Raw genomic sequence first — 17,104 nt, forward strand, 5'->3', positions numbered from 1 at the left:
CAATCAACAGAAATAATCCCACTTTATAACTTATATCCTACTTGGATTGTCCAAGGCTTTAAAGCAGCTGGCCAAAAGTACTAGTGAAGAAAAAAGCAGCAGTGTAACTTCACTAAGGCTTTACAACTAGTGAGTGTAAGCTGGGATTTGAACCTCTACACTTGTTTAGCTAGTCTAGCTGTAATGTGGCAATTCCTTGTGATCTGTACTAAAAGCAGGAGCGTGGAGGATGGAGGCCAGCTTCCCCTCACAGCTAGAAAGACACACTCACCTGCTAGTTTCTAGCCCAGGGAGGGACATCAGGGCTCCCATGATCTAGTTCTGGTTTTTGCTGTCCCTTTGTGAAGTGATCCTAGGTAGGCTGTATCTTTCTGCATCTCAGTTCTACCAGCTATGAAAAGGGGATAATCACTGCCTCTTTCTTTAATGGGGAGAAGGAATTGAAGGGGAAGGTGAAAATGCTTGAACATAGCAAGAGGACGATGCTTTGAGATGTGGGGGGTCATGGCGTGGGGTACAGGGTGAAAGGATGTGAAATGGCAGGTAACTACATTTGGCTTATCAGGAAATCACCCTGTTCAAATCTGCTGGGCAAACACACAAAGCTGTGTTTTGTTCCCCACTCTGTCCTTCCCGATGTTCTTTCTTATCATGTGCTTGTCTGACATGGGAACCGAGGATCTGGATACTATTCCTCTGAGCTTTACCCTTTAAATTTAGACCCACTCTCAGGTGCATCTCTGTTATAATGAAAAAATTTTGAGGTTGTGATGGAAAAACACATCTCACCAGACTAGCCGTGGGGTTGATTTTCTTTGTCTCCACTTTTTTCTCTGCTGTTAACTTGCTGACTGATTCCTGAGCCATTTTCAATCTGAAATTTAAACAAGGAGTGGGGAGGGGAGGGAAAGAAAGGAGCAGAAAAGGAAAGAAGAAAGATTAAGAGGTCAGGTTAAACAAAAATCCAAATGCTGGTGAGTTAATCCATTAGCCGTTTGAATGGTTTTCAGTACTTTTCCTTATTAAGTTCAAACTCTGAAGAATTCTCTTCTGAGTTATTGAAACTGAATTTCCTTCACTGGCTGAGAGGCTCTTATAGATCCCTTGGGAAGTCTATGCTTTTGTGACCTGTGTAGCAGTTTCTGATCTATGGAATACTCAATAGAATCACTGTACTCTTAGGGCACATGTCAAGGCTATCTGGCTTGTGATCCACTCAGCAGATAAGATGAAGACAATTTTCAACACTATTCAAATTCACCAATTCACATCAAGGAAGTGAAAAGACAACACACAGCATGGGGAAAAATATTTGTACATCATATATCTGATAAAGGACTTGCATTCAGAATATGTGAATATTTCTTACAACACACATAAAGACAGATGACCCAATTTAAAAAAATAGGCAAAGGATTTGAATAGGCATTTCTCCAAAGACATACAGATGGCCCATAAGCACATGAAAAGATGCTTCACATCATCAGTTATCAGAGAAATATAAAGCAAAACCACAATGAGATACCACTTCACTGCTACTAGGATGGCTAGAATTAAAAAGAAAGACAAAGGACTTCTCTTGTCGTGCAATGGGCTTAAGGAACTGGCATTGTCACTGCAGCAGCTTTGGTCACTGCTGCGGTGCGGGTTTGATCCCTGGCCTGGGAGCTTCTACATGCTATGGGCAAGGCCAAAAAAAGAGAAAGACAATAAATGTTAGAGGTGAGGATGTGAAGAAATTGAAGTCTTCGTACATTGCTGATGTGACCAGAGAATGGTACAGTCACTCTGGAAAACAGTTTGGCAGCTTTTTGAAATGTTAAACATAGTTACCATGTGACCCAGCAATTCCACTGCTAGGCATATAAATATATGTATACCCAAGAAAATGAAACTATATATCCATATAGAAGTTAACACATGAATGTTTATAGCAGTATTACTTGAAGTAGCCAAGAGTAGAAATAGCCCAAATTTGTATGAGCTGATAAATAGACAAACACAATAGACTATTACTGGACCATAAAAAAGAATGAAGTACTAATAATGCTACACTATTGTGGATGAACCTCAAATATCCATTTCTTTTGTTTTGTTTTGATTTTTAGAGCTGTACTGGTGGCATATGGAAGTTCCCAGGGTAGGGGTCCAGTCAGAGCTGCAGCTGCTGGCCTCCACCACAGCCACAGCAATGTGGGATCTGAGCTGCGTCTGTGACCTACACCACAGCTCATGGTAATGCCGAATCCTTAACCCACTGAGCAAGGCCAGGAATTGAACCTGCATCCTCATGAATACGTGGGGTTCGTTACCACTGAGCCACAATGGAAACTCCATCAAATATCCATTTCATTACAGTAAAAGAAAGAAGCCAGTTGCAATGCTGGGGGCAGAAGAGAATGGGGAGTAACTGCTAATGGAGAAGGGATTTCTCCTAAAACTATGTTGCTGCAATGGCTGCACATCCTTGTGAATGTACCAAAAACCATAGAGTTGTACACTTTCAAAAGGATAAATTTTACAGTATGTGAATCACATCTCAATAAAGCTGTTATGAAAATTCAGTTCCACAATATGGTATTATTTCCCATCCATCTCATCAGTTCAGCAACATACTATTTCTTATCCATCACATTAGCAAGTCTAACAGTCAGAAAATATCAACTGTTATCAAGGCCGTGGGGAAATGGGAACTGCCAAACAGTGTATGAGGGCATATAAATTGGTACAGCTGGCTTTGCCAGTGTCAGGTAAAAGTGAACACACAATAACCTGTGAGCTATCCATTCCTCTTCTAGGGAGATATCCAGAAGAAATTTTTATAATTAGACACAGGTTTTTTTTCCCTGTGGCAATATATGCAATAATGAAAAACGAAAAACAGCCTAATAATAGGATAATGGAAATGATCCCATTTCCAGATGATAAGAGCGAATAGTTAACAGCTAACATTTATTGGGTGCTTACTTCATGCCAGGGACTACTCTACCTGATTTATTGATTATTTATTTATTTATTTGGCTGCACTAGAGGCATGCAAAAGTTCCAGGCCAGGGATTGAACCTGTGCCACAACAGTGACAATGTAGGATCCTTAAGCCACTAAGCCATGGGGGAACTCCTTTACCTGCTTTATTTGAATTAAGCCATTTAATTCTCATGACAACCCTGTGAGGTAGAAGCTTTCACTATTTGTGTTTTATAGGCTGGAGGCACTGTGCAATGCTGGTCATATATCATAATCATTTAATGGAATATAGTATAACTGTGAAGAGGAATAAACTAGATGTATGAATTCAACAATTATGGGTATGAGAAACATGATATTGGAGGAGTGATATCTGCAGTGTGTCAGAGTGAAGAGGCCACTAGGCTTAGTGCCCAGGCTCCAGAGCCTGAGTGTGGGATTCTCAGCTCCACTACTTATTAGCTGTGCGACCCTGATCTGACCTCTCTGTGCACCTAAAAAAGGGGGTAGTAATAACAGTGCAGGCTACATGGAGACAGTGAAAGCACTGAGAAAGTGCTGCTCCAGGCACAGTGTAATCACTCAATATACGTTCACTACTATTGTTACTATACACGCAGTATGCTCCCTTGTACATAATACACCTTGTGTATGTGTGTGTATATATATATATATATATACACATACATACATATATATATACATATATATATATGTATATATATATGGGAAAAGTGCCCACCAAACAATACTGTTCACAGATGCCTACATGTGTATATAAACATACATGTAAACATGTATGTATATGCAGACTGGAAAAATACTAGTTTCATGACAGAGGTTATCACTAGAAAGATGGAAGAAGAGAATGGCACTGGGAGGCAGTATGTCAGAATTTTGTCTTTATCTGTAATACTACATGTTTTTATTATAAAATCTTAAAGAATATGTGACAAAGTATTAACAGTTAATTCTAGGTGGTGGGAATATGGGTGTGTTATATTATCCTTAGTTCATTTCTTTATTCTAAAAATTTCCCCAGGAGTTCTCTGGTGGCCTAGTGGTTAAGGATCCGGTGTTGTCACTCCTGTGGCAAGGGTTCAAGCTGAGGAACTTCCGCGTGCTGTGGGCACACACAGCCAAAAAAATTTCTTCAAAAATATTTTTAAAAGACTAAATATTTAAACACCAAGTCACAGACATTTGAAAAACATGAACATGCTTTTCCTTCAGGGCTTCAAATAAAAATCTTTCACTCAGTTATTAGTCACATACTTGCTTAAGACTGAAGAAGTGGCTGAGTGCCTTAGCTCCTTACTTAACTAATTTTGCATCATTTGCTGGAAACACATGCTTCATAATCCAATCTCCCACATGCACAAGTTAGTTCAATGAATTCAACATGTGGACTTGTGCATCCAAAAAGAAATAAAATGAGACAAAGATGAGCAGTGACTTATCTAACCCAAGAAATACATCTCCAAACCTGCCATGAAAATGGGCACTTCACGGCAATGGCCTAGGTCTAAGCGTATACACCACACATGCCTACTAAACTTTTCTGTTTGAAGTAGTCACTGGGACTATATACACACAGGAAAAGAATGCACTAAAATAACCAAATACAGGTCAGATGACACTGGAGACTGACTACTAAGGGATCTGCAAACCAAGATGATGGTGCTGTCAAGGAGGCCACAGCTTGTAGCATCTACTTTTCTCCAGCAAGATTAACTTTCAAGGAGACCCTTTAATCCCAATTCCAATAGAATGGTTTGGAATTACTATTTCTCTCTGGGCTCCCTAACTTTTAGGGAACTTTTTGGGGTCATCTTTTGCTTAAATAGTCCCTTTTCCCTTAGAATGCGGTTCTCTTCTTTCAGAGTTGGTCTTCTATCATGCTCCTAGCTCTGCCTCACCTGCCCCAATTCCCATATTTCTCAGCAGCCCTGTGGTCATGTTCCACGTGCTCTCAGTATCTGGGGGGATGGTGGTTGGGGATGCAGAGGCCAAGAGCCAACCTAAAGTCCTGTCCCCATTAACCTTTCCCTGCTGGTCAGTGGCTGTTCTGCAGACTACAGGCATCACGCATACCCCAGGCTTCCAAGGACAATTCAGATCTTGGTGATTCCCATCCTGCTCTTCTCTAAATGTTCTCATTCAATTATTACATCTCCCTTTCACGGAGAACTCTTGAAAATCATAAAGGATTGGGAGGAGACATAGCTTAGTGGAAAGTAGCTTCAGCATCAGTCAGGCTTGATTCTAATGCTAACTCGGTCAGTTATTTGAAGATTTGGAGCAAGTTAATTAACTTTTCTAAATTTCAGCTTCTTTATATGTAAAGTGGTATGGTATATATAATAATAGATATTATATATTAATAGATAAGATATTACCTATTAACATTATATATAATATAATTAAATAAATATAATTTATTATATCATATATAATAAAACTATATTATATATTAATGTATAATATACAATATATTATATATAACTTTAACTACATGGTATTGTGAGGATTAAATGAATTAATATATCTAGTAAAACATCTAGTATACCTGGTATATAGCAAGTGATCAATAAGGAATAACCATTAAGGAATCTTCCTTCATAGAGATAAAGGAACTCCTGAAGAATGCACCACAATAGTTTCTGACTACAAATAAATCCAATGGAGGTATTAGCTAAGTACTGTCTTGCAGTAATACCACTTACATGTGTCCTGAAAGCAAACCAAATCAACTAATGTTGTTACCCCGAGATTTAGCAAACCAAGGAACTCACCTCAGTTCTTCTAATCTGAACACAGATTCTAAAAGTCTTATTCAGAAGTTATACTTTGGTGCAGGCATGATATAAACTTTTTGACCAAACTAAATAAGAGAAACGATTTTAACTTCAAAACAAAGGTTGCATCTACTTCCTCACATTTTTTTCCCCAAGTTTCTTAGAGATAAGTATCATAAATCAAATTTAAATATCAAATATTATAGAATTTCCAAGTAAGTGTATTTTTTCATATTTCTCATAACCAAAATAACACTTGTTCCCAAAAGGAAAATTATATATTTATACATGGAAAGATTATATTTTCAATTTATCCCACATATGTTTAAAAGTATAAAGAAAAAGTAAGACTCACTGGCCCTTTAAATACTTACCTCAGAATGCAGTTAAGACATAATTGGATCAGCTAATGAAAATTATCACATGCAAATCTTTCAGCTAAAGTAAGATACATGAGGGTAGAGCTGGTGGTGATCAGTTTTACTGCTGTGTTTTCCTAGTCCTTGATACAATAGCTGGCATGCATATTCATGCCATAAATGAATAGAGATCTATGGAACCAAATTGAAAAAAACATTTACTTTCCTCAAATACTGCTCCCTTGAATTTCTTGAAAGTGCTGAGCCCATATGGCTGCTCAGGCATGCAACCTGAGCCATCACATAGGGCTTCTTGGTTTAACTCCCATTCCTGCCTGAAAATTCTTAGTTTTTGGACAAGGTGCTCTATAAATTATGCAGTTGGCCCTAAGACTTTCTAAGACATTTAAAGTCATTTCATTAATAAAATGGAATGTTTTCCAACCTTTATTTTCCCCCAAGGCACATTTATCACGTAAAGAAAGGTAAGTCTGGTTGGAAAGAGTTCATACCTCCTCCTTCATTTATTTCACTGGGTTGTGATCACGTTTATGCACCTGCCTTTTACATTAAACTGAAACTTCTCAAAAGCAGGACTCACTGTCTTTCTTTCCTTTGCATTTCACACAGTAAAATGGCATATAGTAAATGATTATAAATACTGAGTAAGTTAATGAATGGTTAAAAGTGGTTAATCTCTAAACTGTAAAAAATCAGGCATTGAGAATGGTTATGGGGGAATTCCCATTGTGGCTCAGTGGGTTAAGAACCTAATATAGTCTCTGTGAGGATGTGGGTTTGATCCCTGGCATTGCTCAGTGGGTTAAGGATCTGGCATTGCCACAAGGTGCACTGTAAATTAGATCTGGTGTGGCTGTGGCTGTGGCGTAGGCCAGCAGCTGCAGCTCCAATTTGACCCCTAGCCCAGCAATTTCCATATGCTGCAGGTGAGGCTGTAAAAAGGAAAAAAAAAAGAGTGGTTATGGGGAAAATGTTCAAGCCTATATAGGTGCATCCTTTACTCTCACCTGAATACAACATCACCAATGCTCAAACTCAGTCCTGCAAAAATATAAACCAGCAAATTCTTGCTAGATCCTCTGTATGTCCTTACCATTAGAGGGCAAGGCCAATTGTGGAGGACAAGGCTATTTGTCAATGGCTTTTGTATCATATAATAGGAAACTTAGCTATGATAAGAAACAAATGCTTAAATATTCTGGTAATCTAGCTATGTTGTGTACATTATGACAGAGTATATAGGCAGGTCTTTAAAACTGCTTTGACCTGACAATTGATTGATGGTTGGATGACTGGTTGGTCAGTCAGTCAATCAGTCTGTCCATCTGTTTCTCAAATGTTCTTGAAAAACTACAGGCAAAAGGTCCAATATCTTTTTTTTTTTTTGTCTTTTTTGGGCTGCACCCATGGCATATGGAGGTTCCCAGGCTAGGGAGCTGTAGCCTCTGGCCTATGCCACAGCAACACAGGATCTGAGCCACGTCTGCGACCTACACCACAGCTCACGGCAATGCCAGATCCTTAACCCACTGAGCGAGGCCAGGGACTGAACCTGCGTCCTCATGGATGCTAGTCAGGTTCGTTAACCCCTGAGCCACAATGGGAACTCCAAAAAGTACAATATCTGAAGAAGCTACAGCAGCTGCTGTCATGGATCACATTAAATTCACTCAGCATTCGTGCTCCCGTAATTATGGAGGAAGAGACTGCACAGTAGAGGCTGGCAGTATGATCAACATTGGAGACTTTCAATAAATGTAAACTCAGCTTCCATCAACCACAGGAGGTTTACATAAATGTGAATTCAGACGCTAGCATGTGTAATGCAGAGGTTTCATACAAGGATCCAGAGGTCTCTCCTCCCTTATAAAACTGGAAGGTATAGTGACATAGAGTGACATTTCTAGAGGCAACACCTCAGTTTCCATCCTGTCCTCAGCCTGAGGCTGTCAGGCAGTGCCATCTACCAGCTTGTTTTCTTACACCTGGCACACTTCACTTGATCTTGCTGTCTGCCTGGACACTCAAAGTTTCGAAGTTCTGTTGGAGCTTGCTGGAAGGCTGCTGTGGTAGTTCAGCAGTGAAGGGGTGAGGGCCCAGATAACTGAAACAGTCTTGGAAATAACCTCGTTCCCTCTGATCCATCCTACTGATGAACATGGTCTCAATTTATAACACATAACTCTAAGGATGTCACTTCCCTTCTCAAAAACTCTCAAGTGACAGCCAGAGTAGCAAAAGTTTCCTGTAAAGGAACAGAGAGTTAATATTTTAGGCTTTGTAGGCCATGTGCGTCTCTGGGACTTCTCAGCTCTGTGGCTGTAGCATGAAAGGAGCCCTAAAAACATACAAATGATCAGCAATGCAGTGCTGTGTTCTAAAAATCAGTCATGGGCTGACTTTGGCCCACAGGCTGCAGTTTGCTGACCCTTGAACTACAGTATAGGATCCAAATTCCTCACTCTGGCAATCAAAGCCCCCCCGTTTTAAACTTAGTTTACTGGTCTATCTTAACCTTTACAGCCCCAGGTCCAATTTAATACTGTCCTTGGACAAACCACTTAACCCTTCTGAGCCTCGGTTTCCTCATCTGGTCAAAGTGGGAATGATACCAGGCCTAATACAATATAATTGCTGGGAGAATGAATGAAACATATTATATGATGACCTATCAAGCATCTTTTCCTTCACCTCACTCCACATGTTTCCTGTCCTGGCCAAACTGCTCACTATTCTTTGTACCAAGCCTTTTCTTACCCCTGCATCTTTCTCTCACGGGTCCCTCAATGACTTTCTTACTCATTTCTATGTATTCAAATTCTTCCCATTCTTCTATTCCCAGCTTAAGTGCTAGAGTCATGAAAGCTTCCTTCATCTCTCTTAGTCAGAAGTAATTGCTCTTTTCTCAAGAGAAAGAGCACTTTGTGCCTCTCTTGAGGCACTTAGGAACTTTTCCTCTTAGGACTGTAGTGGTGTCTTATTTCCCCTAAACCACTGGAACCACTTGAGGACAATGATCACACCTCTGCATATTCAGGTCCCCCTATTGTCCCCATATCTAGCACTGTGCCAGGCAGTTACTAGCAAATATCTAAGGGACAGACAAATGACTTGCATTGACAGTTATTTTCCCCCACTACCTTAAACAAGTCTGAATGTTTAATAAATACCCAGGGTTGTTGAACGATTATCTTTTGCATTGAGCTTCAGGGAAAAACATAAAACATAAAAACATGAAAAAAAAAATCTAGCTTCAGTTATTGATTAGCTGGTTGAGTCCTAAATATAGAAAAAGAACGGGTGCACAAGGCTACCCAAATGCGCTACATATTTAGGCATGTCAGATTATGTACACATTCTAGGATTCCCAAAAGTATGCACATGAACTTTGCCCCAGAGAAGACTGAGGCTCAGAAGCATTACACACCTTGTCCCAGGTTTGGAATTTGCCTCTCTCACTTACGAGGTAAGAACTTCTTTGTGTTCGGTCAAAGATAACTGGTTGGACAATTTTTAGCTGCAGCTATGACCCTCTCTGCCTTGGCCCCACTGCTTATGGACCTGTTTTTGGTTCTGGCCTAGATATTGGTCCTATTTTTGTTTCTGGTCTAAATATTTACTCTAGACTATCACACACAGTTGCTCATGATTACTCATAGGCAAATACCTAGACTTGATTTCAAAGGTTTACATTACACGCCCTCTTTAAAAAAATCTGAAATATGAGGGGCAGCATACAAATAAATTAGAGAAAGAAAATAACTATTTTGAATTTACAAATGTTTCAGTAAAGTCCTTACTCTATAGAAATAATTCCCAACATTGGTTGCTTGGGGAGGGAATTCTGCTTCCATTTAGAAAGCTACAAGAGCACATTATTCTCATCCTAAATGTGAAAAGAGCTGGATAAGGTACATAATTATATATTTTTTATAACCCATCAGACAGCTGTGTCACAAAGCAGCTAAGGGAAGTACATTCCAAAGAATGATATGCCTTTCCATTTAGAGTCTTAGGCTCCCCACATTATAGCCTCCTTTGCTGCAAGGGCTTAAAACTGAGCAGACATGCTTTCTATAGACTAGAGGGATATTTCTGTAGCTCAACAAACCAACTCAAAACTCAGCTTTCTGTGAGATGGAGAATGTATGATGTCATTATTCTTCTGACAGCCAGTATTTCATTGGCTCATGACGTTCGGTTTCATGATACTGAAACTATCATGAACTTTACAATAAGAGAAATGACTTCGTTTTTAACCGTAGGAATTGGGCATCCCAGCCAGTCAAGAGATAAGTGAGATGGAGCAGGTGGGGAAGGTAGAGTGTTCAGGCTGTTTCCCACTCCTCGCTGTTAATGGAAAAATCAGTAACTTAGAGCAGTGTTTTCAACTGTTGCCCAAAGAGTCTTAATGCTCTGCAAAGGAGCCTCAGGGAAAGAAGGAAGTTAGGGATTGTCTCAACCCCAAAATCTGCAAGCCTGCTTCAACTAGGAAAGCTTTATTTTATCCATTTTATATATTGGGGTTTTGTGCATTTATTTCCTCCCTCCCTCCTCTTTCCTTCCTTCCTTCCTTCCAAGGCCTCACCCATGGCATATTGAAGTTCCCAGGCCAGGGGCTGAATCAGAGCTGCAGCCACTGGTCTACACCACAGCCACAGCACCTCGGGATCTGAGCCATATTTGTGACCTACACTGCAGCTCATAGCAACGCCAGATCCTTAACCCACTGAGAGAGGCCAGGGATTGAACCGTAGCCTCACAGAGACAATGTCAGATCCTTAACCCACTGAGCCTCGAAAACTCCAATTTCGGTATTGAAAAATGAGTAAATGTTCTAGGAAAGGCAAAACTATGGAGATAAGAAGATCAGTGATTTATGGAGCAAGGAGGCAATTTGAATAGGCAGTGCACAGAGAAGTTTTAGGGCAGTGAAAATACTCTTAAATTGTAATGATAGATTATGTTTGTCTGAACCCATAAGACTAACACTAACAGTACAACACTAACGGTGAACCTTAAGGTTAAAAACTGTGGACTTTTGGTGATTATGACATGTCAATATACTCATCTTTTGTAAAAAAAAAATAGTATCATTATGATAAGTAATGTTGATAATGAAGGAGGCCATGCATGTGTGGGGATAAGGGAATATATGAAAATCTGAGAGGTAGGAAATCCCCCTCCCTCTCAATTTTGTTGTAAACCTAGAACTACTCTTAAAAAAAAAGAAAAAAAAAGGTATATTAAAAAAATTTAAAGAAGATGGAAGGCTTCCATGAATTACCATTCCGTTTTAAATACTTGTTAGAAATTGGTAATACTTGTTGGAAATTCTCTAAATGATAATGACCAATTCATTTCAGCAAGTGGAAAATAGACAATCTGGTTCTATTACCAGGACATACTTGTTAATAGATCACTCATTCTTATAATGTTGACAATGGGACTGAGGACATGACTTCAGGATTAGGTTTTGCCTACAGTGCAACTGGTTTCAGAGAGGAAGTCCTGTTAGCCATCCGGTGACTCAGACCATGATCACATCTTCGTTGGAGACATTCAAAGTCAACGGCTTTGGAAACATCATTAGGTGAAGACAAAGAAAAGGGAGGCATTGCAGGGAAGAAAGCGCACAGGAGCAAAGAGTTCTATCGCTGCTCTACCAACACGGGAATATAGTTCATGAAATGCATGTTGGTAAAAGCATGGAATCTGACTGTGAGGTGACTCTGCTTAAAGAAGACTTAGTATCACTCATCACAAAGAGGTCAAAATTGTCTAGAAAGGGAACATGGCAGGCTCGACATGTGCACTGGATATACAGCAATGGGCCTCGGAGGCCACATGCCACAGGGAACAACACCTGCATTCCCTAAAAAGCAGGATAATTGGAGTTGAAGGTTCAAGCCACTATGCCATAAGGCTTATCCTAAAATTTAAAGACATGTGAACCAGAATCTACCAAGTATAAGAACTCTTCATTTTGGTGGCTATTGTGAAATACATATAAGAAGAACATGAGCAAAGAAGCATGAGGAATAACACACCCTTGTCGTGGCCCCATAGATTCTGGCCAAGGGCCCTTTGAAGGGTGGGTCAGGTTTTTGTGGGATGCAAACAGTGCTGGCACTCTGCTGAAGATCGCACTTGAAAATAAATAACTTGCTCGTCAGGCTTCCCTCTGTGGGGTGGCTTTGCCAATCGTTATTAGAGACAGCTTTTTTCGTAAGTGAAAGAGGCTATTTTTATGGTCCTCCTTTAGGAGAAAAAAATATCTGAGACAGTGTAAGAAGCTGCAGAGATAAAATGCTACTGACTCTTCACTTCTTTGCCACAATCTCCTTGCAGCCTTGATTTCAGTAGCATCAGATCAAGGAACAAAGAGTGCTATCCAAAGAGACTGTAGGGAGGTGTGGGGGTGGCTTTAATGCTTAAGCAAGCTCAATACCACGTGGCTTATGGTACTTGAGATGGAGAAAGTTGAGGGCACCATCTTGGTGTTCTCCTCGTTCGGATTCCTTGCAGCATAGATGGTGTTAACACCATAGGGGTTGTTTTTAACATTGCACTTTTGTTTTTATTTTATTTTAGGTCACACCCATGGCACATGGAAGTGACGGGACCTAGGATTGAACCTGAGCCACAGCAGTGACCCAAGCGGCTGTAGTGACAGTGGCGGATCCTTAACCCCCTGAGACACCAGGGAACTCCAACACTGTACTTTTAGTCGGGTATAGCTATGTCAGGCTACTCATCAGCCACTGCCTAGTGGCGTGAACATTAGAGGGAAGGCTCTGTGTGTGCTGTGGGATTCCTTAGCATCTCTTGACACCCCTCAAATTTCCACGGGTACTGTCCTAAGTGCTTCAAGTCAGGTTGTTTCTCCACAGCCAGGGGAAAGGGGCTAACGTCCAGCTTCAGTTCTAAATAAGTAAACACTATTGGGAAGACCTGCCAGAGGGCTGTGGGAACCACCATTACTACCACCCCCCAGACAACACTCCCTTACAAGGTGTTTCTGAATTCTTGATACAAGTACTACACATAAATAATAGTTATGGAAGACAATACAATTAAGTAACTCTTTAGCGTCAGTAAAAAACCAACTATACCAAGACCAGACTCCTCAGTATAAAGGGAAATCTCTCCCTCATTGCAGCAGCTGATGAAAACAACATGGACTCGCCTATGTGGAAAGTTTCCAAAAGGTAAGAGAATAAAACACTGAGCAGACAGCCATAGACGATACGAAATAATGGGAAGCCTCAAAATCATTTATCTCAGGCAGGCCAGAAGGGCTACAGACTTGGGCAGACACACACACTCTTCTCTGCTTATCCCCTCTTCAGAGTCTGACCCTTGACCCTGACTGCCTCTCCACCCCTGCGGCCCCTAGGCCAGTCTCTAGCAGCCGTGATCAGAAAGACCAGCAGGAAAGCAAGACAGGTCTTAGACTTAAAAGACTTGGCTCCTTACACCTCTGACTATAGCTTCCCAGTGATTCCATGATAAATGAGCCCATCACTTCCACTTCCTAAATTTGACAACTTTCTCTACCTCATTCCTAAGATATTTTTCTATTTACAATGAAGGAAGTCCTTGCAGAGACCACGTTTCACCAGCTACATAACCAGCCACTTGATAGCTTTTGCGGGTTATCGCTTGTAGTACCCAAACACACTTTGACTTCAAATGATTAATTGCAGAACAAAGGCTGCTTCCGTGGGCAGAGTGTCTCCCCCAGGCCACAGGGGAGTGGAAGTGGGGGGTGGGGGAGAGGTGGTCCTGGACTTGCCCTGGAATGCATGATCAGTTAAAGCCAGTCACTCTGCACTTGGTAGACGAAACACCCTGAGCCGCCCGGGCGATTTAGGTGCGGAGTGAAAGGTAGCAGCATTTCTTTTCCATGTTCAGGCAGGGAGAGGCGTCTGGGAGACAGCCTGGAAACTCAAGCCGGTCCTGGGACATAAATATGCAGCTTTAATTGCAATGCTCTGCTAGTCTTTGGAAGACATTTCCAATCCTGATAATGAAGACGTGCATGTGCTTGTAGATGCCAACTCTCCCCCACCCCCCGCTTTTCGTTTTGAAACCTGTACCACCTACCGAGTCTCAACCAAAAACTGGAACCGACAGAGTCTGTTCACAGAGGTGACTAAAACAAAAAGGGGGAGGAAGCAGGGGAGATTGGGTGGAGCAGGCAGCCTTTCTGGCGCCCCTCAAATCATACAACCCAGGCAGCCCCCTTATTCCATCTACTTGATGCCCAAGGCAGGAGCTGTCAGGAGACCCACAGATAAGCAATTTAGAAATATTCTCACTGAATGAAGGAGACTTACTTTGGGTTTCCATTGCTGTCTGCCAAGCTAGCGAAATAGAGTGTGGACAGATGCTCTCAAAGGTTCTTATTTGAGCTCTAAAGAGGTTTGAGGCTTGGCACAGCCATGAAATCCCAAGGATCTTCATTTCCTTGTTTTTTTTTTGTTTCTAGTTTTTTTTTTTTTTTTAAGACAAATCGAAAGTAATGCAGTCAAGAACAGAGAAGGTGATTGTTTTACCCTGTTAACTAGTCTTTCTTGTTTTGAACATGTCTGTCCTCTTTAACAAAGCTATAAAGATTTTAGTTACTTGAGCAAAAACAACCCATATGGGGTATGTTTGGGGAATTCTACCACCAAAGTCTAAATAAATAAGACCTCTCATCGATCAGCAGTGGACAGCAAATTCTGTAATGAGTTTCAACACGGCAAATGAAAACACAGTGATTGTTTATTTGTTCAACAAATATTAATTGGGCGCTCACTACGTATAAGGAAATTAAAACGCTAGAGAGAGAACAAAGGCGGACAAAATGTGGCCCTTGTCTTCTAGGACTTTGGATTTGTTTGAGGAGGGAAAATGTCTATAATACAATGGATGAAAAAGAAATCACTAATGCCAAAATTAAAGGGGCCTCCCCTGCCCCTGAATCTTGGAGAAAAGATAGCTCACAGAGATTGAGAAAAGCTTTATGAAGGAGGTTTTATGTAATCACCAGATTAAATTCTTCCAGAATAGGATCTCATAACTTATATAGCACTTAAGAAGGAATAGATATTTTAAAAGTATGTGGATATATATATATATATATATGCTACACTCATGGTAGACAGAAGTTCCTGGGCCAGGAATTGAACCCATGCCTCAGCCGTAACCACAGCCATTGCAGTGACAATGCTGGATCCATAACCGACTGAGCCACAAGGGAACTCCTAAAAGTATGTGTTTAAATCAAGCTGATTAAGTGGTATGAATTTATATTATAGGAATGCAACATGCAAATACACAAGCGATGAGGTGGGCTCTGAGGATGCACAGAGAACACTGTAATTAGGTTGGCCCCAGAACAACCCATCATGTGGTTCCTCCAAAACCTGTGTTGAGCCTTCTAAGTCCAGGCCTTTGCTGTGTAATTTGCAAGATGTCCTTACCTCTTACTTCTCTATGTAGCCGAATTCATCTAGTCTGTCCATGTCCAGCTCATTTCTTGCCTAAAACCACAAGAAATCAGAGCTGGGAGAGACCTTCATGATCACCTGAGTCTAGCAGTTCCTAAACTTGGCTGAACAGAGCAAGAATCCCTGGGAAGATGAACTTCTTCCTCCCACCTCCAAAGCTTACCTGAGAGAGTTAAACAAGGGATGGGTGAAGCCAAGGCATTTATTGAAGTGACCGAACACAAAATGTGTTCTCTCTATGAGGAGCTTTCTAAAACAGCAGATCTGGAGTTCCCGTGGTGGTTCAGTAGTAACAAACCCAACTAGTGTCCATGAGGAAGTGGGTTTGATCCCTGGCCTCTGTGTGTTAAAGATCCCTTGATGCTGTGAGCTGTGATGTGAGTCGCAGACGCAGCTTGGATCTGGCGTGGCTGTGGCTGTGGCATAGGCTGGCAGCTGCAGCTCTGATTTGACCCCTAGGCTTGGAACTTCCATATGCCATGGGTGCAGCCCTAAAAAGACAAAAAACAAAAACAAAACAAAACAAAACCCAGCAGATCTCTTGGTGCTACCTCCTGGGATTCTGATTTGGTAGGTTTGTTTACTTTTTTTTTTTTTACAAAGCTCTCCAGGAGATTTGGGAGACCTGTCAGATTTAGGGGCAGCTGACATCCAACATTCCCATCCTGGCTTCTGAATCCCTTCAACAACTTTTGCAGTGCGCGGCCCTGTTTATAGTTAACTATCCTCCCAGAGCCCTCCCTAGCCTCCACATTTCATTGGAATCCCTTTCTCCTCCAAACTCTCACATTGCCCAGGATCCCCAATGCTCACTCAGTGTCATTTTGTCCCATGTTGTCACGTCCTTTCTATATCAATAAACAATTATTAGGGTCTATGCTGGAGAATACGCCATAGAAGATATGACAAAGAATGGGTTTATGTCTTAAAGGTGGAAAAAGACATAAAAAGTGCTAAAATAACAAGTTGGAATGAATGAGGTGTTAAAGGATGGTAAAAAAAACATTCTGTCTGAGACCAGAGGATGATGAGATTCTTTTTACTTAAGGACATTTCAGAAGATTTTTAGAGGAGTCCTTAAAGGATGACTATGTTTTGACCAGCAGGAAATAACTAGGGACCATGCAGTGTAAAGAAATTACCCAATGAGAACACTAGGCAAGAATGTGCAGATGTGACAAGCACTGAGTCAATGTCATGAGTATGTGGGTGATGAGGATATGGGAAATGAGGCTGGAAAGTGAGTTGAGGCAAGTCTGGGGAGGCTCATTTTGGAATATGGACTACTTGAAAGAGCTCAAGTTTTAGTGCTACCTAGTACCATTCTGTCGCTTTCTAGTGAAATTGTGATGCTGACAATTCATTTACACTCTCCTCTGCTTATCTGGAAAACCGTAATATACTTTTTCAGGGCTGTGGTGAGGCCCCCAAAGTTAATGGATATAAGTGCCAACCATGG

The 17,104-nt window shown here is 41.0% G+C and overlaps 1 protein-coding gene across 1 annotated transcript in view; it reads right to left on the bottom strand.

Annotated features, from left to right (window-relative positions):
• The window catches only part of FMN1 (formin 1), a 467,180-nt gene that overhangs the window by 10,473 nt on the left and 439,603 nt on the right, over positions 1-17,104 (bottom strand). The window contains 1 exon segment of the mRNA XM_021098316.1: positions 790-874. Within this exon segment, the coding sequence (XP_020953975.1) occupies positions 790-874 (85 nt within the window).

This window comes from Sus scrofa, chromosome 1 (genome assembly GCF_000003025.6).
Source record: "Sus scrofa isolate TJ Tabasco breed Duroc chromosome 1, Sscrofa11.1, whole genome shotgun sequence".
NCBI classification, from domain to species: domain Eukaryota; kingdom Metazoa; phylum Chordata; class Mammalia; order Artiodactyla; family Suidae; genus Sus; species Sus scrofa.